A 25,348-nucleotide genomic window follows, 5' to 3' on the forward strand; every position below is an offset into this window, starting at 1 on the left:
TTGCTCCAGCTGCGCTTTATAAAATGACTGCGCTCTCGTCTCCATGATTGATTGAGCTACACCTCTCTACCAGGTCCCCTCATTAGGTGTGTGGGGTTTGCTGAAGCAGATACAGATGTTCATGAATTACGCTGCTGAGAATTTATCCCCCCCACCCCATAATCCTTTCAGTGTCGACTGGGAACTCACAGCAGTTTTAGGTCAAATCCTGGACGGGTCAAGAGGGTAAAGCAGCAGTTTGGAAGGTAATTGTGCTTCGCTGCTGTTCTCCCCTTCGCTCCTCCGAAGAGACGTTTGGCGCCGCTTGTTTTTCCGGACGTCCGCCAGTCTGTTATTGCAAATGGGAACACAGGGAGGACAGGAGGGTCAGAAGCAGGTCGCGGTACGGTTAGAGTCCAACAAAACCCGTGCTGCGCTTTGGCACAGCGGGCGACCTCTGACCTCTGACCGCTCCCCTTCGAGTTAGTTGAGATGAAGTGAGGGGGATTTAAAGAACGCACGACTTTCAGCTTTCTGTATTATTGTTTAGAGTGTGAATCCACAGTGAGGGCTATTTCTCCCCTTCATTTCTGAACTGTGTGTGTCTGTGTGTGTGTGTGTGTGTGTGGGTGTGGATAAAACAGTCTGGTTTGAGGAGAATCCAGCCCAGTATGATAAATGATACATTTCCTCCAAATGTGCTGTAGTAGTGAATTGTCTCTGCCTTCATCCCAAACAATCGGCCAACGACAGCGCGTAGATCAGAAGCATAACAAATAGCTCAGATTAATCCAGATTATAACTCATGTAGCACGCTGCCCACAAGGAGCCCACAAGGAGCCCATGTAGAGTGTCTGAACTGGAGGGGAGAGTGTGGGCCATACTTTAGGTAAATGAATGATTAATTGAAGTATGTCGATGAATAATAAACCAGTCTCTGCGGGGTAACAGATTGTACTTTTCATGTTTAATGGATTGATGGGGGCCCTCACACACACACACACACACACAAACACACTCGCGGCGACATGTAATCGCAGGCCGGTCACGTGTGCTCGGTTCGACACATGAAACAGAAAGGTTGGGGGTGGGGGGGGGGGGGGGTGTGAACGTACAGTAGATTAAAACATCAAAGAAGGCCTACGCTGCTCTCATGAAACAACCAGGCAGTTCTAGCTTGTTTCTCAGCTTCTACTAATCCCACAAAAGGGGCCTAAATGTTGCTTTTTTCCCATATACCGTGTGTGTGTGCGTGTGCGTGCGTGCGTGCGTGCGTGCGTGTGTGTGGTTGCGCTCCCATCCCCTCTCATGGTCAGCGTCTGCATCGATACAAGTCCTCTTAATCACCTCCGATGAATCATTGAATAGTCTTTTTATATCAGATCATGACCCATATTCCCATGTGAACACGCTGAAAATAAAATAAAGCAAAAATCGAGATGCACTTTTTTTAAGTTGCCCCACATCGGCTCCCTGCTCGCTCTCGAGCTCTGTGATGGAGCTCCGCGCCGCCGACCAGCTCGTTTAACAAGATGATGGATGGACGAGGTCGTCACGCAGCATCGCACACACACACACACACACACACAGGAATCGGAGGCGTTTTGACTCCGAGCAGACTTCAAATCGTCTTTTCCATGTTTTAGGTTTGACTTGAACCTCATCAATTCCCCGGGACGGCACGGAGCGGAAGTCATCTGAAGATACGATCTGTAATCGAGGGTTATTGCTGGTTTCATTAAGGGGCAGATGCAGTGCTCAGAGCTCAGACACAGGAGTTGCATTGTCGTCTCATTAGGTAGCACATAGCGAGGAGGAGAGACAGAGAGGGAGTCGCGAGGAAGAGGGGATGGATTACGCGTCTCCTTAGCCCCTGCTGTCTCCTCTTCCTGGCCTGTTTATCAATGACGACTGCAAACACGGCGCCTGTGGAAATCTCTTAAGCTCTGTTTGGAGACTTTTTGGCAGACTTCTTTCTCCACGTAAGCCGCTGGCATCGAGCGGGTTTTGGCAGGAGGCTTGAAAGATGCAGCGGTGGCCTCCGGTCACCAACTGATTTATTGTTCAATAAAATGTGGTGGCCATATTTACACAAACGTTATTCATTTAGAATGAGGGTACACTTTAACTCTTAGGGCGGTACACCGGAGAACGAACATTAACTGCGATGACTTTTTTTTGGGGGGGGGGGGGAATTAGCAACGTGCAAAATATATGACGCTGAAATAGATGAAATGCACATTCTCGTCTTTCTCGTCAGAGACGAGATGGGTTCACGATGCCGAACGCGGTCCGGAACTTGACAAAGAGATGAAGTGTCACGCCGCGGCCGCCAACAACTCACCTACCTCTACATTTGCATGCAAGTGAGGCTCAGCCACATCCATCTTCTAAACTGTTCAATTGGACACCGATTGCTCATCCGGAGGATCGGTTAAAAAGGGACAGTTCACCCCAAAATCTCCTCTTTTTCTCTCCGTGTTGAGCACAAGCTGAGTGCCATATTGTACCTTTATTGCCAAAACTAGGCAACTCACACCAAAACAATCGAGATCGGCAAACAGTGCTACGGTTTTTGATTTTGGGGGTGAACTGTCCCTTTAAAACTGAATCGGCATCCTTTATCTTAAGTGTAGTCAAACCGGCCGTATCGACTCCAGTGTCCCAGCTCAGCGCTCACATCAGCGTCCATTTTGCTCCGCGCCTCGCTCGCACTCTCGCTGTACTGTTTCTGTGTGGTCGTCACAGTAAAAAGACAGCGGCGAGCCATGTGTCGGGGGGGCAGCGCTTGCACCCGAGACGTCCATTTTGCAGCTGTGACAGCTTTGACACACTGCCCGGCCTTAAGTGGCCCATCTGCAGATAGGCTGCAAGGGGTCACGTGTGTGCCGAGAGCGCCGAGCAGGATGGGTAATGGTCCACTGTTATGGGAGCAGGTCCCAGGTGGGTTTCACAGGTACGTAGCACGAACCTTGACCGTGCGGCACACACACACACACACACACACACACACACACACTGTATGAATCCAAACGGCTGTCATCCAAATGATGGGAAAGTTAATCAGAGAAGAGGGGTCAATCTTCGATGCGCTGATGATGGATAGATGGACAAAGTGTCTGCGTGAAAGAGAGAGAGTGTGTGTGTCGGTGTGAATTGCATTTTGCTGCAGACATACTCAAGATTTCATCCCAACACACTCCACTAGGAGATCTACTGTCATTCTCCCGCTGTGAAGCACTTTGGGTTTCTTTGAAATAGCGGCAGATAAAAATAATTGCATTGACAAAAGGCCAATGCAGTCAGTCTCTTCATGTAGAGGACTTCATTAATCTGCCTATATATTCTACTCATGCCAGCGCACACACACACACACACACACACACTCCTCAGGTATCAATAAGAGTGTGGAGCAGAGCTGAACAGAGGATTTGATCGGCAGAAGTGGCTACTCCATCAGGTGGAGAGCGGCTAATAAGAACAGAGCCAAGCATGAAGTGTGGAGATTCATTTCCACACGTGAAGTACATCATTATTTATTTTTTTACGTTATCAGATCCGAGTGTACGCATGTGAATTTATTTCACGTGCGTAAAATGTGTCAGAAATAGACTTAAAGGCTCGTGGTGGGGCAAGAAAAACGACAAAGTGCGAGAGAAGTTACTGATCTCTAATAATCCGACAATATCCATTCAACACGCACACAGTACACACACACACACACACACATCGAACGCACACCCCCTCACACACATGCAAAAATAGTGACTTAATGACAAAAAACGGTGAAGATGAATATCTACGTGAATTAATCGTCATCCAAAACATGCAACAGCAACAGCATGTGTGGATTCAAAGCGCTGTACTCACCTATTTAACCCTTAACATTAAGAAACATTAAAGCTAACGGATTTCGTAGGCTGGAGAAATTGTAAGAATCACGGCTGTTACGTCAACTAATAGACAAAGACGTGGCTTGAGTCTTTAATCCACGTCAGTAAAATCCCATTGAGATTCAAAATAAATATTGCAAATCAGCTTCAGGCCGTTACAAAAAGAAGTCAAAAAGAGAGAGAGAGTTTAGGACAGTTTTAATTATTGTTAATTTTTTTTTTTTTTCTCGCTTGGAATTCAAATCCAGGATTTAAAGGGTAATTCCACAGGAAAACAGCTCAATCCAGAGAGCCTATAGCGTGTTGACGGATGCTCAAAAGTCCCACTTCCCTTTATCTTCATGTAATGAAGAGGAGAGGCGTTAAATCTCCTTCAGGAAAGAAAAAAGAAAAGGTGGAAATATGAAAAAAAGAAGAAGAGAGGACGGACAAGGAAATGAGTTGTGTGGTTTGCTTCACTTTGCATCTGCCTGCTGCTGTGCCTCTCTGTAGCTCTCACACACACACACCTAATTATTCCGTTCCTTTGCAATCAGCTCAATTCTTTCGAGCCATCTCGTCGTCTTGTTTTCCTTAAATGCCAAGAGATTATTCATGAATAATCTGCCATTCCAAATCGTGGAAGTAGTCGAGTTGAGGTATTGCAAGATCGCGTCACCAAAATGCAAAATAAACAGCAACTCCTGTCTGATGCGAGCAAGTCAATGTGTGAGCAGTGGGACATGACATTTTCCTTAGACGGCAGATGAAAAAGATGAAGAAAACGGGACAACGAATAAACCAATAGGTGGATCAATTCAGAGGGGTGAGAGGGTGGACGTGATGGAGAGAGGGAAAAAGACAATGATGAAAGAGATGAAAGCTTGATGCAAAGTCAGTGAACATTATGGAGGAGGGAACAAAAAGGGGAAAGAAATCCTCTGGATGATAAAGCCAGTTTTTGTTTTTAGTCCATTCTCTTTGAGTGCTTGTGTGTGTCTGTCCGCGAGAATAAGTCAGTTCAGAAAGATAGGGAGGGAGAGCGAGAGGGAGAGAGAGAGAGAGGGAGAGAGAGAGGAAAGGAGGGCAGAGGAGTGTAGAAACACAGATGACACCCCGACAGAACGGACCACAGCGGCTCACAATGGCACTTTGAAACGAGCGGCGCGTGAATTAGGCTTTTGCTCGGTTCAACCTTCACCCGACAGACGACGAGTATAACGAGGAGACTTGAACGCACCTCAGTTCGATCACAACACACGTTCCCTCCTACAGGACCAAATGTGGAATCTGAACGTCACTCAATGTGCATGACGGCAAACATTCCAAAAAAAAAGGACATGAGGAGGACGGTGTGTGACAGAAGGGGGGGGGGCATTTCAGACGCTTTAATGGAAGAACAGACTTTTGTGCAACATGGAGATGAGGCGACTGGAGACTGGTGCTTGCTTGATGAGTCGCTGGGGTCTTGGTTTGAGGAGAACAAAAACTAATTTGGAAAACCAAGTCAGAAAACACTGACGTTACAGCATGAAAGGTGGAGAGTGACGCGAGGATGACATGGCATGAGGCAAGAGTCAGCTGAGAGCCGGATGGGAGGGGAGCCGTGGTTACACCGGAGCTAGATTGTAGGCCAGCGTGCGTGTGTGTGTGTGTGTGTGTGTGTGTGTCAAGGTGTGCTTAATATATGTGCACCCCACACAAAACACCTGGCATACACAGACAAGGAACAAAGACTTTGAGACAGACACTGAACACTAAGTAGACCTACCTATGGTTAGAATTAAGAATCGCCCAAAAAAGATGCATAGGGTGGTGGGAGGAAAAAGGAGAAGGAGGAAATAGGAAATAGGAAAAGGTACAAAAGTGAAAAAGGCATAAATAGAAAATACAAGCAAGCCAATTAAAATGTCTCTATAAAGGGGGGGGGGGGGGGTAAAGCAAGGAAATGAAAACACTGGTGGAGTCAAAAAAGTCGCCAAAGTTACTGGTGGACAGTGAGCGGAGTGGTGGGGAGGAGGAGGAGGAGGAGGGAGGCAGCGAAGGGAGGAGGGAGCGTGGGCTGCACAGCGATAGAAAGGGCTGGCAGCGATAGCAATGGAGAGGGACGGAGGAATGAATGAAGGGAGCAAAAAAAAGAGAATATAGGGGGCAAAAAAACGGAAAAAGATCCCCCTCCTCTTTCTCTCTGCCTCTCTCTCTCTCCCTCCTTGTCTGGCTCATAAATGGCAGAAATTGTTGACCAGGTAAATGGCGAAATAGATGAGCAGACAGAGGACCGAGAGAGCAACCAAATGAAAAGGTAAAGCACCTCCCAGCAGCGCGATGAGGAAAAAAAAGAACAAAAAACGAAAGAGAAAAGCAAATACTCCAGTGGCCTCCGTTGTCTCCAGTCTGTGTGTGGAAGGGGGGATTGGCTCGTGCCAGTTGTTCCCCTTCCCCGGCTGCCTTCTGCTTTCTTCTGTCTCTCCTCCCAAAAAAGACTTCCCATCCAGATGACCAAAGAAAAAAAAAAAAGAAAGCAGACACAGATGTCCTTTTTCCTCCCTCTCAACTCTGGTCTGATATCACGTGCCACTCACACAGGTTGGACATTGTTGCGGCCGCAACGCACAGTATCACCAATATTGCTCAGTTGGGAGAAAAAATAAAAAAGGCATTTGGTGGCGGCTGCTAGTCGAGCGCTGCCTGCCTCATGAGGAAGCATACTGAGCTGGAATTGCTATGTCTCCCCTCTCTCCCGCCCATCCCTGCGAAAAAGATGGGAGGAAGGGAGGTGGGCCCACTCGCTGCATTAGTATTCATTGAAAGAGTGTGAGAGAGAGAGTGAGAGAGAGAGAGATAGAGAGAGATGAGGAGGAGGAGGAGGGGGGAGAGGGGTGCCTCTTCAAACAAATGTCGAGGAACCAAAACCGGTGTGCTAAACTGATAAGAGACTGGCTCCCCCTAGAGTCAATCATCGATACACAAGCTCAGAGAACTGGAATAAACTGTAGCGTTGGACCAACCAGTGTGATACCTGCGGCCTGCACTCAATGAAACGCCTCACTATACAGCCTCTCGGGGCAAAGTGTCACTGCTGCAGTGTCCCTCCAACTGCACGACGCGAGTGCAATCCACCCACAGACCCGGTCAACGCTTCTCTCGGTGTTTCTCAGCTTTGTGAGACAAAGCACCGATAACCTCTTTACGCTGCGCACGCTCCCCCAAACAAACACCGGACAAAAGCGCGAAGAGGAATTTTGGTTTGGAGCCCGTGGAGTTGTGAACAGCAGACCCGGTTCCCCTTTTCTCTTCTGCATTTCGCCCTCAGCGGAACTCAGTGTTGCTATGGTGACAGATGACTGCTCTCAAGTGTCCAAATCAAAAGCTAGCAGCACACAGAGAGAGAGAGAGAGAGAGAGAGACGGTACAGCCTGCAGAGTATCTCCACATTATGGCTCTGTCGAAATATGTTTACCTCGTTTCTGCCACCAGGAATGTCATTTACTGAAATATTAAAACCAGTACATGCCCACAAAGACGACACACTACATTGTGTACACTCGGCCTAATGTCACCGCAACATTTCAGGCGAGCTCTGTTCGGCATCAGCCCATTGAGAAATGACCTTACAGTGAAGTTGAAGGTGGAGTCCGTGTGTCCTCGGATGGGACAAGAAGACAAAGCGGTGCAGCTTGAAGCCGTCTCTCCTCTTGGCCAGTGTTGGATGGACCCCCGCCAAAAACAGTTCGGCCTGTGGTTCCTTGAAGCATTCAACAGACTCTGCTTGACCTTTCCCCAAGTTTCAGACATCTCTGAAGCTGGATTTGAAAACACAATCACTGGATAAATAATGATTATTGGACAACGGTGGCAATAAATATCACGGTTGACATTATTTTTCTTTCCTGTGTTTAAGCAGGGATCTTACATGTTATTTTCCTAATCAGCCTACATGCTTCTGCACATGGGAGCTCTCAGTGTACAGTCACTGCAATCTGCTTCAGTGGAGCAGCTGTTTCAGCACTTTAAACACTTTTACAGCAGTTGGAGAGAAACGTCAGTTGTTTGGTTCTCAAAGTGTTTTCATTAGATGATAACATGATCTTACCCTGTGCTCCTACAGCGGAATTACGACCAGGGACCGTTAAACACAAGAGCTGGTGGAGAAGTTGACAAGGAAGGTGGAGTTAGTTTGATGACAAATACACTCAAAATATCCAGTTACGCTGCACATCTCCACATTTATTTACATGCATGTGTGTACATTTTAAATTCAATGCAGGTTACCTTAAAACTGTTCCAGGTAGGAAATGTTCGTCGAGAAGAAGAGTGTGTCGTAAATGTCTTAGTGGGACATATCGCCACCTTGTGGTCGCTTTACGGTACTCTGCTCGACTGTGCGGTGTTGGATTGAGCATGCCTGGCTGCACGAGCCGCACCATCACAACACGGTTCAGAGATGGCAGCGCTGTCATCACCGCTACGAGTCTGCCGAGGAATACTAAAAGAACTACGTGCACTCCAAGGACCGACTTATAAACGCTCACTGGCGTACAACTATGTAATGGAACAGTTCCGGAAGAATAAGGTGAGTTTCCCAACAACTTCGTTTCAGCTAACGTTAGCTAACTAACGTTACCATAACAAACTGCATGGGAGGTGCGTGGCTAGCGTTCACTAGCCGGTTAACTCCTAACGGATAATGTCACCGTTTTGCTAGTTAAGTGGAAATAACGTTCGCCCTTCAGCCGTTCACAAGCGTGGAAATAACGTGAACACCCAACACGACACCGGAGTGTGTCATTGCTTACTTTGTAATCTGTAGCAGCAAAAGTTCAGCGCAAGGTGACTGTGAAGTAGAAGGACATGCTAACATTAGCAGCTAACGAGCCTTAGCATAGCTCAGAGTTAACACCACACGCAGGTGACAGAATAATATGTTTGGTTATTAAGTCACTAACTATATAAGTTCATACGCACACCAGAGTGTAGCCTGCTTCATTTGATTGATTCATTAATTATGTGTAAATTATTGTCATTGTTGTCACAATGCCACGAAATATGTCAAATAATTAAGGCAGGATCACTAGATTTTAGGTTATCAAGGAATTTGTACTCATCCGCGGGATTAAATAGACACTTGCAGCAACGTTTAAAAATATTTTATCTGAAGCCTGATAGTTTGTAGAATTGTTTAAAATGAATTTAGCATGACCACATTCATCCTCTCATTTCTCTGTCAAGAGAAGCCCTACATTTAACGCCACGTTTATTTAAATTACTACAACAACCACTCTTTGCAAACACAGCATAGCTGCTTAAGCATATAGGCTCAAAGCTTTCATTATGTATGCTTGGGAGAGCGTGGCTCACCAGGCCCGTCCAATGCATGAGCGGTCACTGAAGCCAAATAGCTTGGAGCAACTCTTGCTTGTCAGGGTGCATTTGTCTCGGGCCCGGAAAGACCTCCAGGCACTGTAATGCATATGTGACACTCTATCGGGACTGTGCCGAGGCTTACTGTCCATGCGGTTGTCACTGGAGTCATTGCTAACTCCTTGTTGTCTACCAGCTAGACCTTAAGGCTTTCGCTTCATAAATGCTAACTTGATTTAATCTTTTCTCCCTGGTGACTGATTTAGTGAACGAAGCAAAACCAATATGCACGTTGTCCAGCGTTACGATCCGCTTCATCGTTTGATTTTCGCTTATATTTTCTTTTCCCCTCGAACAGGTAACGGGAGAAATGTACTGCAGAGCCCAGCACGAGGCAAGCCACGACTCGCACACATACCTGTGTTTGCTGGCGTCCACCAGGACCCACATGGCCCTGCACAACCTGTACCACGCCAAAGGAGAGATCAGCATAGAGCAATCGGCTGGCCTGGTGGGGCTCAGTTTGCCCACTCAGCCCGGAGGCAAAGGCTGGGAGAAGTGAGGACGTCGGAAGGAAAACTTGACCTCTCTGTGGCTAAATCATCTGGTCTCATACGATTCCCCTCATGAAAAAGTGAACTGTAAAGTGGTTAAATGTTTGACTGGAGCCTGGCAGACGGAGAGATCGCATCACGGACAGCTTTGAGGGAACTCGCCTGTTTATTCCTGTTGTGTTGTTCCACCAATGTTCAATATGAGGATGATCTGATCTGAGAGTGTTTGAAGCAACTGTGAAAATGTATACTATGATTAAAATAAATCACTTGTAAATATACGACAGCTTGTCCACACTTTCTTTTGTTTGTGTTTTGGCATTTTTCCTAACTGTAAAAAGACAAAAGGAACCATTCAAATGGACTGGAAGTACATTTTCATTGTTATTCATTTAGATATCAGTCAGTTTGTTTCACACGTTATAACACATTAACAAATAATCTGCTCGCGTATCAATTAAACTGGGAGTTAAATCCATATATTGATGCATTTATTTGCTAATCAGATCAAACGAAACTCATTGAGAATATTTAACATACGTTGTCAGTTTGAATGTAAAATAGTGACGAGCTCGGTGAATTCATATCTTTGTTTTCACAGCTATTTGCCCATTTGTTTGTGGGAATATTAACAATTTGTCTACTGAGGCATAAACCGCCTTTCTGGCAGTTTTCCACTCGCGTGCTTTTGCATGAGTGCGCGTTGGGATGGACTACAAACATGAACATATAAGTCTACGGTAGAATTCTAAAATAGCCCTGCTGAAGCTCACATTGGATTACTTTTGCTGAGCCTTTCCGCAGGTATTCATGATACTGTAGTTCAATCAAACATCTCATTCAGAGTATTTCAGTCGTTGACGGAGAAGTTCAAAATCATCATAGTGCTACAGCCGGCTCTCTGTTACCTTCCCCCTCTTGTCCACAGCTCCCTCATATAGAACCTCAGCTTTCCTGACCCTGTGTTATCCACCTCACTTCTTCTTTCCCATTAAATCTGCCCTTCCCCGTTTCCTCGTTCTCTCCAGTGGTGACTAACATCGCCTTCAGTGTGAATTTAAATAGACTAACCCTGAAGCAAAGCAACGCACAGTGACACAGGGAGTAAGACCCAAGTGCTGCTCCCAAACTCTCACTCTCACACTCACACACACACACACACACACTCACACACACACACACGACCCTGGAAACGAAGTCCAATGCATCCTGACAAACTAACAGCTTGAGTCAAAATGTGTGTTGCGCAAAAAGAGCAGGCTGTAAATGTGCTTCTCGACTCCCCGCTGTTGTATGCATCGTGGAGCAGACAGCCATGACAAACAGAATGAGAGGGAAACCATAATTAAAGCTGAGTGGCACCGGAGCTTGGTCTAATTTTGGGGAGGTGGGTGTGTGTAGGAGGTGACTGTATACACTGTGATGCAGCATCTCTCAGCAGGAGAAGACAATGTATGTCAGCAGCAGCCTGAACGGATCTGAGGGCGGCGTGATGCCTCGAATGTAAGCGAATTGAAACGTTGCCGAGTGAAAGGTGGTGATGTAAGTGAGCGTCCGTTGGCCGTCAGACAGAGAGGAAAAACTGAAAGCGGAGGAGGGCGGAGACACTCACGCCCGTCACAGTGGAGGCTGGTTTGTTCGCGGCAAAAGGGGCGAGGAGTCAGCATCACCAACTTCTGCCTCCGAGAGAGAAAACGGCATCTGTTGAGAGGTCTGCGGAGGAACAAGGCGCGCGCTCTTCTCCGGAGGAGAATTTGCGCTTGGGAGCATCTGGATACTGTTACTATCTCTTATTTATCAAGGTTTTTGTAGTTTCTTTAATTAGGGAGTTGGACGACCACACAAGGGGGCGAAAGTTTCCGTGCAGAAGAAAAAAAAAAAAAAGCACGAGGACGAAAAAAGGGAGGACGCACAACAGGAGCACAGGAGCGGAGAGAGGAGAGGTGACCCGCCGAGGCGACATGTTTGGCATGCTGAAGAACTCGCTCTTCGGAAACACCGAGGAGACCGAATATAAATTGCTCAGCAGGGAGGCGAAGGTAAGCAGCGCGCGGACACCTGTCAGAACACAAAAAAAAACTTCGTCACTCCGACATCTCTAAAGATTAGCTGCAAATTCTGCGCTCTCCGTGAGCTGAGTAGCGCTGCTGCACCTCACAGGCGCGCCTCTGTTTGCATCCATCGCTTAACGCTGACAGTTATAGCACGTTGCGTTTACAACAGTCGTGGACTTTCGCCGTGTTTTTTCGTGATCACAACCCTCCGTAACATTGAGTGACAGGCTGGCAGTGAGCTGCTTGTGACCTGTGAAGATGCCCGCTGAGCCGCAGTGTGGGGCGAAGCAGCCAGAGGTCCTCCGCCAATCAGCGGCCGCAGCGATGAATACAGACGGTGATGCTTTTTGAGTTTTATGTAACCGTAAGAAAATAACACACACACGCACACACACTGAAGTCAGAAAAGGTTTTACCGCGCTGTGAGTCACCGTTTTTTTCCCTTCCCCATCATGACATTGTCTTATGTGTGTGAGACACAGAGGTCCTGCGCGCGCGTGTGCGTGCTTGTGAAACCACAGGGGCCCACGCTAACTGACCCCTAGAAGAGCGTGCAGATCAGACGTGATCGTGGTGAACCCGTGGGCTCAGATGAGCACCGGCCGTGTTACACTTGATCCGCGGACCGTCGACGACTGACGTCATCGAGGAGCAAGGGCGTGCCCTTTCCCGTGCCAGCCCCTCACCTTGTGTCCATGCAGCCGATACAGTATATATTGTGTTTGCCTATGATTGACACGTGCACACTTGCATTCCAGTGAACAAGCAGTGATGCGTGCTGTTCACTGAGGCGACCCCTCACAGCCATTTCGAGGGTCTTCTCTCGCGCCCGTTGACCCGCAGCGCACTGCTGCATATATGTGCATGTAGTTATGCAATGTCACGGTTGGCACTGGGGTTTGAAATTGGCTTTGTGTGTTTTATCCCTGAATAGCAGCTCACTTTTGACTTGGGGGACACGAAGGCACACAGACTGAGACAAAGAGGACTTCCAGACAGGCAGGGCATCAAATGACCCAAACTGACACACACACACACACACACACACACACACACACACACACACACACACACACACACACACACACTGGAAGTCTGATCCGTTCTGACACTGACCACTAACAGTTATTGTCTCAATCTGATATTTTTGATTTCAAGTATAAACACTCATTTAAAAAGAGGACACAGATGATTCTAAATCATGATCACTGATCCACATGCAGCATGGTGTCAAAGGTCACCGCGGTGCCCACGCGTGTTCTCTAAGTGTTCATTAAACAGCCTTGAGCTCGAGGCTCATCAAATCTATGGACCTGACTGACTATTGAAATCAGAGCTCCACACCTGATCCGCGCAGCAGCCGCCTGACTCCGACACCCTACACGCTTAATTAAAACTGACACAGAATACAGAGGAGTTGGCGGGGCGCACACACACACGTACCTATGCACACACATGCATGACAGGATGACGGCGACATGGAGGCGGAGTTCAGTTCGAAGCGTGCAAACGACTGTAGATTATTTTAGCAGAACATGAAACAGCAATTTAACAGTCACATTGAGTAATTACCGGTGTAGCGGACGACAGGAGGCAGCAGCTAAACACACACAGCCTCACACATACATGCAGGACAGACATATTAATTGCACCGCTGAACTGCAGTCAGGCTCTTCTGCCTCGGTATGTCACCCGTACACAATGTTAATGGTGGACCCGTTGACAAGCCACATGGAGCAGAGCCCTTGTAATAGCTGTGCAGGAGCCGAGGTACCTGACACAAGTTAGAGCTCCATGATAACATAGTGCCGGCTCGTGTGATTACAGGACCTCGGGAGTGAGTTACCAGCGGGCTGGCATAAAAGAAATAATAACACACGTGTAGAAATTGGAAAACATTTAAATCATTTGCATGATATTTTGAGACGCCCACGTAAGAATGAGCATATGCAGTGGAAATGAACACCGGAGCGTGTTTCCATTTCTTCTTCTTTGAAACCACATCATCTGCACATTTATGAACGATATCTTTGACAGAAGCATCTCATAGATTGATGGTAAACACTTGTCAGGAGAACGCAGCACAGTGACATCAAAGTCCATCGCTGGAAGACGTGGTACAAACAAACACGGAGCAATGCGCACAGTAATCACATGGGTGGGGACGAGGAGCTGTGTTTGAAACCTGCATCGCAGCCTCTGCTTTGGCCAGATTCCTTCAAAAGCGATTAAAGTCACTGCTCAGCGGAGTGACCGCGCTCGCTTAATGCAAAACTGTTGCATCTGCTGGAGCTGTGTGTCTGGAGGCGGGGGATGTGTGTGTGTGTGTGTGTGTGTGTGTGTGTGTGTGTGTTATGTAAGACATCTCTCGGCCATTATTCTCTGCAGGCTGACTGAACCATGTAGAGCAGAAGAAGAAACTAAATCAAATCAGTGTAAATACGTTTCATCTGCATCTTATTATTTGGCTGCCGACGTTCCACACACCCACACATGCGTACATGCACACAGACACACACACACACACACACAGTTATTACCCTGCCAGTTCAAGTCTTTCGTCCTTTGGAGCAGATTGTCAACTTCAGTGTGTCAGAGGTGAATCACGTCTGAGCTCAAGCTCTCCCATACGTCCAACCCCCGGGAAGAGAATGACCCGTGTGTGTGTGTGTGTGTGTGTGTTTGTGTCTGCATTTGTGCACGCCACGACGTGTAGCTGTGGTTGGCCTGGCTGATGCCGCCTGATTTTGTTCCCGTCTCTTCCCCAGGATGGAGTGAGCTTTGAGGTGCGGCGGTACGATGGGGCCAAGTACGCCGTGGTCTCGTCTGAGGGGCGATCCTTTGACCAAGTGACGGGGGAGCTGGTGAGGAAGCTGCTCATGTACATCGGTGGGAGCAACGAGCAAGGTACGTTCACCGACAGTGAAGGACTCGCAAACTGCCTCTGATATCGGTGCGGCTCCTCTCTCAAGCTAATAAGTGTCATGGATTTTTTGAATAATCACATACATGAGAAAAGTATGAAGCAAGAGCATATGGAAAGAGGAAAGGCACTTAGGGCCATTTAAATGGTGGCCAGTCTTAACGGAGGCCTGAAGATGAATGAATCAGCATCAAAGATGGAGCCAACATATGTCTCCATCCTCTCTTTGAATAAACAAACTACTGCTCCACTTTAAGCTGTCCCACTAGAGGTGGCTGAGGATAAATCTGAATCACGCTCAGACACTTATATCCTCTGAGGTCACGTTTCTCCGCTTTAGGTCAGCAGACAAACAGAAACTCAGCCAACTAAAAGAGCAGTCTGAGATCTGGGCCTCAGCGCAGAATCCTCATTTCATCTGTTTGCTGTTCACAGAGGTGCGCGTTACATTCTCACATTCCTGTCGTTGCTTTTCTGTTACGCTACACAACAATCACACAGATCCTGACCTTTAGATTTGGTTGGATCGCTTTCGGGAGTTCCTCTCCGGTCCCCCCCCCCCCCCCTCCTTCTTTACAAACTCACTTCCTGTCTCATACTGCCGTCCGCTCAGGTGAGGCCATGGGCACGGCAGCACCCATCATCGTCACAGTGTACCCCCGGAATGACGGTGTCCTGTCTCGCCGCTTGGTGGTCGCCATCCGCATCCCCTCCAGCTACCAGCCGAGCCCCCCGACTCCCACCGACAGCGCCGTCAAGATCGAGGAGCGGCCCGGCATGACCGTCTACACTCTGTAGGTGTCTTTTGAAGCGTCTCGTTACGCAAGGAGCACGATTTTAAGATACCTCACCGCTCTTAACGATCCAGCAAATCGTCTTTCTTTTTGTTGGCAGGCAGTTCGGAGGCTTCGCTGGGGAGACCGAGTACCGAGCAGAGGCCTTGCGTTTGACGCGCACGCTGGGGGAGACGGCGCCCTTCCAGCGCAAGCAGTACTGCTGCTGCAGCTACGACCCGCCGCTCAAGCCTTACGGACGGCGCAACGAGGTGTGGTTTCTCCAGGAGGAGCCGTAGGGGGCCGGTCCGTCAGATGCGAAGTCAAATCTCACGCCGAGTCCTTTATTCGACCTTAATGACCCCTCCGCTTACGACAGTCCTGTAGCTCCAACAGCGCTCGATTGATTGGTAAGAGCAATGTGGCGACTTGATAGACCTTTAAACCCAAAATGGACAGACACTACCCATGTTGCCTTTACCCATCAGATCTTCTCGCTTGTACAGTAGCTGCACTGATGTTAGGTGTTCAGGCCATGGGGAGGATTTAGAATCAGAGTCATCGTCACGTCTTCTTTAATTTAGTTTCTAATTTAACCTCAGCCCTCGCAGCTCTGAAACGAGGCGTAATGAGAGCGATTAAAGGCTTCTAGACAAATGTAGTGTTGAGAAGCGAAGGTATTTCTTGGTGTTCTCATCACTGCTGACAGATATCTCGAGGAAACGGCCTTTAGATGAACTGGTATGCCACTGGCATAAGAAAGTTATCTCAGTAACTCTGTGAATAATCTGCTGTCGTCTGAATTCAAATACGTCATTGACTTTTTCCCATTCCTTTTAGAACTCGATGATTGTGCTCACGGTTTGATAAAGTCCTTGTAGAGCTCCCAAAAGAACAAACAGTCGTGTTTTGTACTTCTTACTCTAGTTTACGATTTGGCGACGGCTACAGAGAAATGTAAATAATGATTCATGGCAGTAAAAAACACACTTCCTTTTCCTGAGTGAAGAACTGGAAGAAGGACAAAAACAAAAACAAACAGGAGTCGAGCCATTTTAAGTAGAAGTCGTCTTCATTAACGAGAGGACAGCTGGGTGGAGCGAGCTATATGCGTGTTTTATGATTGTTGATCCATGTAGCATTCGTGTGTCGTGAATATTGCGTTTCAGTGCATGACGAGGCCATCTGTATTTATTACGACTCTAGAAATGGTGTTTTGGGATTTTTCTGTGACGAGTAAATATAATGTTCAGGTTGGATAGTGTTTCACAACGTAATAAATATATTATTCAGTAAGAGTGCAGACAATTCTAGTCGTCTTGTTTTGTTTTATGAAACGCTGTCAGGGACAGTAGTCCAACATATACAACAGTTGTACTAATTCAAGAATTCATTTGCTGTCTCCAACAAGCAAGTTGGAAGAAATGACTTTTACAGAGCTCTCACACACACACACACACACACAGCAATAAGCAGCTAATCGAACAGAGCAACGTAATGAATGACTATTTAACTTTGTGGCAAAGGGACATATTTACATGGATTAAATGTTAAAACACAAGCATACCTGGCCGTATGCAGCAAGAATTCATCAAATGTCAATATTTAAGATCAATAAAAATGTGACAAACGTCAAAATTCAATAAATGACTAATTTATTCGATTTTAATTGACAGACAAAATTCAGCAAAAGGAATAAGAACTGCAACAAAAAAAAAAGATATTAATATACAGACATTTGATTAATTCAAGAAAACTTAAACAAAACAATTCTCTATCCACTTCAACTGTGTGCAAATAGTCCTTCAAACAGTTAACTCTTCAGCCCACTTTAAAATCAGGAATAAATGGTTTTGCATTCAGAAGTTTCAACAGCAGGAAAACCACTGCCGGGCCCTTAGTAGAGCACTGTGGCCCTGCAGCCCCACACTGGTGTAATTAAACAGCAGAGTTCTGCTTACAGCTCGGCGGTGCATACATGAATACAATAGAAGCTACTGTAGCAGTAGAGCGCGGGGTCATTCAGGTAAAACCCCCCCAGCGTGTCACCTTTATATGAGAGGTTGAATTATTGCACAGACATCCTGCAGACGTGTTGTGACAGAACGCCATCTAATCCCCCCCGTTTTAAAACAACGCACTGCTCCTTTTCATAACAAAAACCTCGACTACATAACATCATATGATGATGGAGATATTGGAGACAGGGAATGGAATCACTTGGTATGTAATGTAACTGATGTAGTGCGGGATCACACCGGGCTTATGTTAGGGAATACTGTAGCACTAAAACACACTTCAACCCAGGTCTGGTTTTGTATACGGACAACTACTCAACGCCACACTGTATCGGAAACACACACACACACACACACGGCACCTTCAATGATACTGCAAGCATATTTAACCTTTTATAATAAGAGTAGCTATTGTTAAGAACTACAGGAACTGCAATCGAGAAATTGCCGGGTAATGTTTTGGTAATAAAAATCGGTCTGAAAATGATTCTGCCTCCTCCTGTCAGCTCTCCACAAGGACAGTTGAGGTGCCTTCACCTATGTGCTAGAGAATTAGACGGAAATAAATCACCGAGAATGTTAATAATGATGATGGGTCTAGCTAGAGTTACAAGTCGTCAATCCTGTTAAATGAACTTAAGTGTAACCGAAAACGGTATTTAAAAGATGGTGTTGCTTTGTATGCTATTCCCGTATCCAAAATATCATTAATTCATTGGTGAATTATCACTGACATCTTTGAACCCTCCATTGCTTGGATTTCCTTTGCTGTACTCTACGGTGGAGTAGGTCCTGTATCCTCAGATGTTACCCCTTGCTTTAGAATTTATTGAAGATACGGAGGAAGAGAGAAGAGGAGTGTCGTTGAAGTGATGGTACCAAAGCTTCAGTTGCTTTTCTTCTCAGGAGAGTTTGGATACGGTGCATATGGTGGAGGTCGCTCCTGCGTGGGAATAAAATAATAAATAAAATGAAACAAACATGGTACAAGAGTGGAAGCCATGTCACTTCCACACAACTTTAACTGTGGGGGAGACAAGTGAAGCAGCTTACCATGGGCATGTAGACATTGTGTGGGTTGCTGGGATTGTAATACGCACTGCCAGCTGCTTCCGCTGCCTTGGAATTACCTGTGCATAGAAATGAGACGTGACAAAGACAGACGAGCATGTTTAGGAACAGACGCTACAGCTCCAAACACTGCGAGGGGGAGATGACGCGAGGAGCACAGTAATTAGTAATACGAAGCGCAACATGACGGCTCCAGGAATCATTGAGACAGAATCTACAGGCACGCATCCCCCGAGGGTGCACCGAGGCGATCGTCCTACTCAAGCTCTTCTCAAAATAGCAACATGCCAAATTAACAGTCGCACACAGTGTGAGACCGTTGTCACTGAAATCCACAAGGTGTTGTACAGAGAGGTCGAGGGAAGATCGTTTGTCCTTCGGAATTGTGATGTGTAGCGGATGAGACACCAGCTTTTTTGGGCGGTGTGCAACGAAGTGATTCACTTCGAGGGAGACGGATTAGATCTGACTGGTGCAGTGACACAGACATACAGAGAGGAAAAATAAAGGAGAGAGAGAGAAAAATAGACCTGGTGGTGGTGGTGCTGTTGCTGCCCAGTTCTGAGGGGGTGCAGCCCAATTTTGGGGTGGTCCTGGGTAGGGGGGAGGTGGGGCCATGTAGTCAAATCCAGCTGGGTACATTCCTGAAACAGAAGACAACAGGAGAAAAAAAAAAAAGAGTGATGGAATTTCAAGTTCAAGGAGGTTACAATCTGTGTGAGCAATTAGTTACACAGCAGACAAAAAAACATGAGAAACAAGGGGAAAAAAACTAAACATGAACAGGGAGACAGAGAAATCACAACATTGTGCCTCGAGGTTTTTTACTTATGTGCATTGCGGACATTTGATAAAAAATGTGCATAAAAGAATAAATAACGTGTGTGTGCTTGTGGTGCAGGCTAAAGTCATATTACAGTAGTGGATGCTGTACCTGCAGCAGCTGTAGGAAGGGGGTAGCCCATGTTTGCAGCAGCAGGGTCAGGGCCCTGGTAGAATCCATTCTGCTGGGGAGGAGACGGGTAAGGATATGCAGGAGGAGGCTGAGGTGGGCCGTAGCCGTTCATCATTCCAGGTGAAGGATAGCCGAAAGAGGCAGCACCGTTTTGTGCAGGAGCGGCGCGAGAAGCTGAAATCCAGCAAGAGACAAGAAAGAGTGAACAGGACTTTCTAAGCATTATGGGTGTCAAAGTTACAATGTTTTTTTAAAGTTGACAGTTGTATTTTTACAATGTGGCATTGCTACTTTGGTGCAGGATTGAAATACTATTAAGGAGCATAAAATGAATATCTAGCATCATAAAACGAGGGACACATGGATCACGGAAACTAGCATACAAACCATTTGTGGCCAGTTTGAAGAGATGCTGTCCCACCTCGATGGCTCCTCCACTGGGGAAGGACATCTTGAAGTGGGCCTGGCCCTCCCAGCCACCTGATGAGAGAGACGACTACAGTTCGAACAAATACAGAATCTACACTTGCGTTTTTATCGTACAGTCCCTTTGTGTTGACAACAAATCATACTGGTTCAAAGTAAAAAAACAAAAAGGCCACATACCATCAGGCTCGGCTGACACTGTCCCTTTAATGTAGTTTGCTGCAAAGACTGGCTGCTCAATGCTGCAGCCCTTCATCCGGTAGTAGGGGAACATGGCTGAACCCAAGCAATCCTTGGTATTACTGGACACAAACATCAACTACGCCCAGAGGATGAGGGAAGAGAGAAGAGAAGGATTGGGGAGAGTTACTACAGGGCGTATAGGAATGTGAACACTGCCAACTTTCCAATTAAGAAGACAGCAGAAGCATTATGTTTAATATAGGTGATGTAATTGTACCCTGTATGGTGTGAGGTAAATGGTGCCCTTCTTGGTCCCTCTGAGCAGGTCTGTCTTGCCGCTGACATCGCTGAATGACAGCTCCACGTTCTTACATTCCCTTAAAACACTGGGGAAAAGACGCAGGAGGTGAAAACAAAGTAACCTGTTGCAGCAAAGATCTATCGATGCAATCATATTAGAGTATTAATGTGCATGCGAGAATTGTTCGGAACTACTGTATTTAACAATGTGCAGCTAACCCACTTTACGCGACATAAAATAACTGTTATGTCAACATTCACTCGAAAGCTACCGCTACTTCCTGTGTTGGTTGGCTAACGTTACAGGTTAGCCATCTTGCTTAACAGCTAGCTAGCTAAACCAATACGCGGAGGCCATGGAGTCGGCTAATAGCAGCATCATAAAACCTAAGTTTAAAACAGTAAACACGATATTTGAGTTGCCCCACAACGACATTCGCGGCGAAGGCAAACGTCAACAACGGAACAAATGTGTTAGCTAGCTATGCTAACCAGGCCAGCTAGCGGGAGGCTAGCATAATGTTGACTACGCACTGGAAAGTAGAAGGTAAACAAGCCGCAGAGAGACACACTGTGGACGTAATATAATACACGTACCTTTCCCCGTTGTTTATCAGAACGCCACCGTTTTGCGAATGATTCCGGTTCAAAGCCATGTTTGGGAGACGTCTGGTCCTCGCCTGCTTTCCGTGCTGAAGTCTGCTCGTCAGCCTGACGGGGATGCCTCAAAAACGTCACGGACGTTACGTCATGGCCACGACGTGGTTTCACAACTCGTGATTTACCGACAGAACGACGGTCAACATCATTAAGCACACGGAGTCCCATGTCCTGATGGAACTTGATAATTTTGTTCCACTTCTGATCGAGTTTGTAAATAGTTTGGTCCAATGTAATTTAAGTAAGGCATCAGTGTTATAAAAACAAAACCATGATATTCGAGAATATGTGTCTTACGTAAAGGCGGAATCATCATGTCATTGAATCCCATAATTAATCAGGAATAACATGCTTTATTAAGTAGATGAAAGCCTGTAGACGCGGATTGATATGCAGTTAATTTGTTTCAATATCATGCAGCAGTGAATAAAGGTTTACAATTGTGTATGTAATAGTTATTAGAAGAGTACAAGCATTGCCATAGGGAGAGAGGTTGACAAGACCTTTGAGTTACGTAATAATCTCATTTAATAGCTCCCCTGAGGACACGTGCATGCGCTCATCGTGATATGCATTATTTCAACCAGAGGTGTCAAACTCATTTTCACTCTGATAATAAATAAATAAAACATCTTTTTCTTTTTTTTTGCGGGTGGATTCGTGGGCCACATAAAATGACTTCTCAACGCAGCTTTAACCCGGCAGCCATTCAGGGCGTACAATTGTGACATAATTTCAACCTTCTTTTCTTTTTCTTTTTTTATTACATGAATGGCAACAAGTACATACCTACACGTGGTGACGCTCTCGTGCGTTGGCGGAGGACGACGCAGGCTTTGAACTCATTAACTCTTAATTAACAGAAGTCACGTGACCCCTTCCTCACGTCAAATGAAGCACACGTGACATGTCCGACAGCAAAAACCGTGAAATGATTTCTCACCGTGCAAACCGTTTATTGACTACTTTAGTTGTTGCCGTCGTGGCTCAACACTGCCGGTGTTTCTCAACCGTCCAGGTGAAGAAAACACCTGCGCAGCTCGCCATGCCCGAAGTCACGTGCTTTAGTGGAAGGATGAGAGCCGTTTTTGGCCCGCAGGTCAAAAGTAATATACACATTAAAGGTGAGATCGCGTTATTTGCTGCAATTCTATGTTTCCAACCCCTGTGGTGACAAAACATGGTTGTAAATGGTTTCAGTTAAGCGCTCATACAATCGTTTAATTAATCCCCAAATATGCTCTCAACATTTGCATTGGATCCATCAATATTATACAGTAATATTTTACTTTGTTGTTTTCTCAGACATGACGGGGGCCGTGATACCGGTGTTTAAATCTGATGAGTCCTGTGGAGTGAGTCTGGGCAGAGGCAAGAACCAGAACCTCTCCTTCTTGAGCCGATATGACAGCTGCTACGCACGGATTAAGGTAAAATAAGGGACTGTATGACATTGAGTGAGGTGGGGAGAGAGGGACTGAACACTGTGAAAAACTGCAGCACCTTCCCCACAAACTCATTAAGAAATAATAACATCTGTAAGAACAATGACACATTCACGAAGATGTGTCGACACAAACGTCTTCAGCCCCAGACACGGTATGGAAATGTGCCTCCCATTTTCTGTCCACAGAAGGGGAATATAACAATGCCATTTGTGTGCGTATGGCTTGGAAACATCCACATTGTGATGACCTTTTGATCCGCAGGGCAGCAAAGTGGTCATCCCTCTGCAGGTACAGCTGACAGGAGAGGGTCGATGGCTGAGGGTAAACATCAGCTGTCCTCTGATAAAGAGACAACGAGAGCGGACTCGACCGACCCCAACACGTGAGTGGAGGCAGCCGATGAGCGCAACAAAGCCATTGACACAGTTATGTCTTCTATAGCTGCAGCCGGTGCTCATCTTTGCATCCGTTTCCATCAATCAAAACTTAAACTGGCTCATTTTCCTTTTGGAGCCTGGTGAAGAGTTCTGAATAATACATTTTTGCCCTAAAGTGATACCGTCGTCGTTTGCAATGCAGAAATACAGAGAGTTTGTGTGGGCACAATTTGCTGCGTCAGTTTAGGACACTTACAGCGTGGCTCTTCTCCAGCGTCACCTGGAAACTGCGGCACAGAAAGAGCTCTACAACTGGCCTGTGGCCCCCGAAGCATTTCCAGCGACGCCTGCTACGAACTGGGATGCTGCTATGACGCTCGGGCATCAACCTGCTACTACAGACCCAACGGTAAGATGATCATGTAAAGCGTTGCTTACATGGAAGGGATGAGGTCAAAAATATCCAGCGGCGACATTTCCTTTCAAATCCGACCATGATGGTGAAACACGCTTGGTTTGAAGTGTGACGCATGCTCCGGTGCGTTGGCTCTCCCTGCAGCCTGCTCTCTGGATGGACACTTGGTGTTCTCAGTGAAGTCCACAGACACAGACCCCCCCATCGATCCCAGCAGCCTCACAGTCAAGGGTCAGCCACAGTGTTCCCCCGCGGCCACCACCCCAGACACGGCTATCTTCAAGATCGCAGTTACGGACTGTGGTGCAAAGATGAAGGTAATGCTACTCGTCAGGAGTCCAACATAGGATTATGTAGTATTTGGACAAAAGAACGTACCGTTTTACAGCTTATTGTCTTCCTGAAATGTTATCGCACGACATGAAAGCTTGATTTCACTGCATGAAGTAGTTGATGCATGTCTGAATCCTCTCTCCTCTGCCCGGCTTTTTAGGTAGATAGAGACGTGAAGATCTACGAGGTGGAAGTGGAGGAGCCGCATACGGAAAATACAACCAAACATTCTCCATTGAGGTGAGTTATTTATATTTATATAAGGTGTACTGGTGATGACATGTTAATAAGTCTGGGGGTCTTTAGCGTCCAGGTCCGGTGTGAATACAACTCGACGCATGTAAAGCGTGCAGCAGACGTGCGGGCCTTCTTTCCAGTGACCAACCCGCCGCCTGCGATTGCACTGGGGACCATGAGAGTGCAGATGAGGATAGCCCAAGGTAATAGAAACAGAGATCACTCATCGCGTTATGTCAAGTCCATTTTTAGAACGAAGCCTTAGCCAACCGCCTTTGTGATGTCTTATTCCTCTAGACGCGTCCTTCACGTCCTTCTTTCCCGAGGACCAGCTGCCGATAACCCTTCCGCTGCGCGAGGCCGTATACGTGGAGATTGCCATCGCCCAGCCGTCCCCGGACCCCACGCTTTCCCTGCGTATACGGGACTGCTTTGCCTACCCAGCGTCTCGACACTCCGCTTGGATGCTTCTCCACGACGGGTAAGGCGGAGGCCGCTGCAGCAGCAGCAGCAGCAGCAGCAGCAACCTGAGACGACCTTTGAACCACTCGCATGTGTTTCTCCTCCTGGATAGATGCCCCAACCCTCTGGATAACATGAGAAGCTCTGTCCCCGTGGGCGACCAGGGGAAGACCACCGCCCACTCCCAATTCAGGAGGTTTAACGTCAAGACCTTCGCCTTCTTGGACCCTCACACAGGCCATCCGAGTGCGGAGGAAGTAAGTTTATCACATGCACATGTTTTTTTAATTAAATAAAAACAATGTGCGTGATCTCTCACTTAGATGTACTTCTACTGTTGGGTGGAAATCTGCACAAACGACGTGGAGTGCGCGCAGCCTTGCGCCATCGTTTGTGAGTATATTACAGCACGGTTTTTTCCGTTCTCGTCCACCTGTGTGAGCCCCGTTCATGCGGTTTACTCCCGTCTCTCCTCCCACAGCATCTGAGGATGAGAGACGGAGGAGAGAGGCGACGTCTCGGTCCGACCAGGTCCAGCTGGTCTCTTTGGGGCCGCTGCTGCTGGGGCAGAACGGCACTGAACTGGAGGACGACCAGTGCGTGAAACAGAAGACGAGTGAGTCCTGGCTCGGCACATGGAGACTATAGTTAGCTCGTGACAGTGGATCGTTGAATTTAATGTTTTTCTCCGTTACCTCAGTGTTTCAGGTGACGGTGTTTATTCTGTCTGGTGTCGGCGCTGCCCTGGTATTGATTCTGATGGTCACTCTATGGTTGAGCGGCAGGAAGCGGCAGAAGGCAGAAGCACCGCAAGTTATTGAAGGTGACAAACTACCTCAATAAAACTGACGTGCATTCAAACATATTTTTGTAGTTTGTAATTCATTTTAAGTCATCAGAAAATCCAGAGCAGTCGTCGTTCATTGTGATCGCTTTCATGTTTTCTT

General features: G+C 46.9%; 4 protein-coding genes across 4 annotated transcripts; 3 read left to right on the forward strand and 1 right to left on the reverse strand.

Moving 5' to 3' along the window:
* Positions 1-8,268: 8,268 nt before the first annotated feature.
* Positions 8,269-10,033, forward strand: fmc1 (formation of mitochondrial complex V assembly factor 1 homolog). The gene is made up of 2 exons (XM_079282311.1): positions 8,269-8,424; positions 9,571-10,033. Exons 1-2 carry the CDS (start codon positions 8,296-8,298, stop codon positions 9,772-9,774), a joined length of 333 nt encoding a protein of 110 aa, XP_079138437.1. The 5' UTR covers positions 8,269-8,295; the 3' UTR covers positions 9,775-10,033.
* A 1,449-nt stretch (positions 10,034-11,482) lies between these two features.
* Positions 11,483-16,746, forward strand: LOC306787073 (heme-binding protein 1-like). The gene is made up of 4 exons (XM_079282088.1): positions 11,483-11,805; positions 14,589-14,727; positions 15,357-15,537; positions 15,638-16,746. Exons 1-4 carry the CDS (start codon positions 11,728-11,730, stop codon positions 15,813-15,815), a joined length of 576 nt encoding a protein of 191 aa, XP_079138214.1. The 5' UTR covers positions 11,483-11,727; the 3' UTR covers positions 15,816-16,746.
* Positions 16,747-17,154: 408 nt separating this feature from the next.
* wbp2nl (WBP2 N-terminal like) lies at positions 17,155-21,202 on the reverse strand. Its single transcript, XM_079282087.1, has 8 exons — positions 21,067-21,202; positions 20,447-20,555; positions 20,167-20,305; positions 19,948-20,040; positions 19,540-19,734; positions 19,136-19,249; positions 18,588-18,664; positions 17,155-18,477 (listed from the first exon to the last, which is right to left on the reverse strand). The coding sequence occupies exons 1-8, from the start codon at positions 21,123-21,125 to the stop codon at positions 18,421-18,423; spliced, it is 843 nt and encodes a 280-aa protein (XP_079138213.1). The 5' UTR covers positions 21,126-21,202; the 3' UTR covers positions 17,155-18,420.
* Positions 21,203-22,036: 834 nt separating this feature from the next.
* On the forward strand, positions 22,037-25,244 carry LOC306787362 (zona pellucida sperm-binding protein 4-like; the record flags this gene model as incomplete). The annotated part of the gene is made up of 12 exons (XM_079282479.1): positions 22,037-22,253; positions 22,435-22,559; positions 22,839-22,959; positions 23,229-23,363; positions 23,514-23,686; positions 23,863-23,942; positions 23,994-24,142; positions 24,237-24,420; positions 24,514-24,658; positions 24,725-24,794; positions 24,883-25,017; positions 25,102-25,244. The coding sequence occupies 12 exons, from the start codon at positions 22,037-22,039 to the stop codon at positions 25,242-25,244; spliced, it is 1,677 nt and encodes a 558-aa protein (XP_079138605.1).
* Between the last annotated feature and the right edge of the window lie 104 nt (positions 25,245-25,348).

This window comes from Melanostigma gelatinosum (genome assembly GCF_949748355.1).
Source record: "Melanostigma gelatinosum genome assembly, chromosome: 13".
Classification (NCBI taxonomy): domain Eukaryota; kingdom Metazoa; phylum Chordata; class Actinopteri; order Perciformes; family Zoarcidae; genus Melanostigma; species Melanostigma gelatinosum.

What these genes read in the sequence shown, in the direction of transcription:
- wbp2nl (XM_079282087.1), bottom strand. Translation starts at nt 21,125, where the DNA reads ATGGCTTTGAACCGGAATCATTCGCAAAACGGTGGCGTTCTGATAAAC. An exon ending in AGTGTCAGCCGAGCCTGATG is followed by an intron (nt 20,041 to 20,166) that starts GTATGTGGCCTT and finishes CTCTCTCATCAG; the next exon opens with GTGGCTGGGAGGGCCAGGCC. An exon ending in CTTCAAACTGGCCACAAATG is followed by an intron (nt 19,735 to 19,947) that starts GTTTGTATGCTA and finishes GCTGGATTTCAG; the next exon opens with CTTCTCGCGCCGCTCCTGCA.
- LOC306787073 (XM_079282088.1), top strand. Translation starts at nt 11,728, where the DNA reads ATGTTTGGCATGCTGAAGAACTCGCTCTTCGGAAACACCGAGGAGACC. An exon ending in CGGTGGGAGCAACGAGCAAG is followed by an intron (nt 14,728 to 15,356) that starts GTACGTTCACCG and finishes CCGTCCGCTCAG; the next exon opens with GTGAGGCCATGGGCACGGCA. An exon ending in GGCATGACCGTCTACACTCT is followed by an intron (nt 15,538 to 15,637) that starts GTAGGTGTCTTT and finishes TTTTGTTGGCAG; the next exon opens with GCAGTTCGGAGGCTTCGCTG.
- fmc1 (XM_079282311.1), top strand. Translation starts at nt 8,296, where the DNA reads ATGGCAGCGCTGTCATCACCGCTACGAGTCTGCCGAGGAATACTAAAA. An exon ending in AACAGTTCCGGAAGAATAAG is followed by an intron (nt 8,425 to 9,570) that starts GTGAGTTTCCCA and finishes CCCCTCGAACAG; the next exon opens with GTAACGGGAGAAATGTACTG.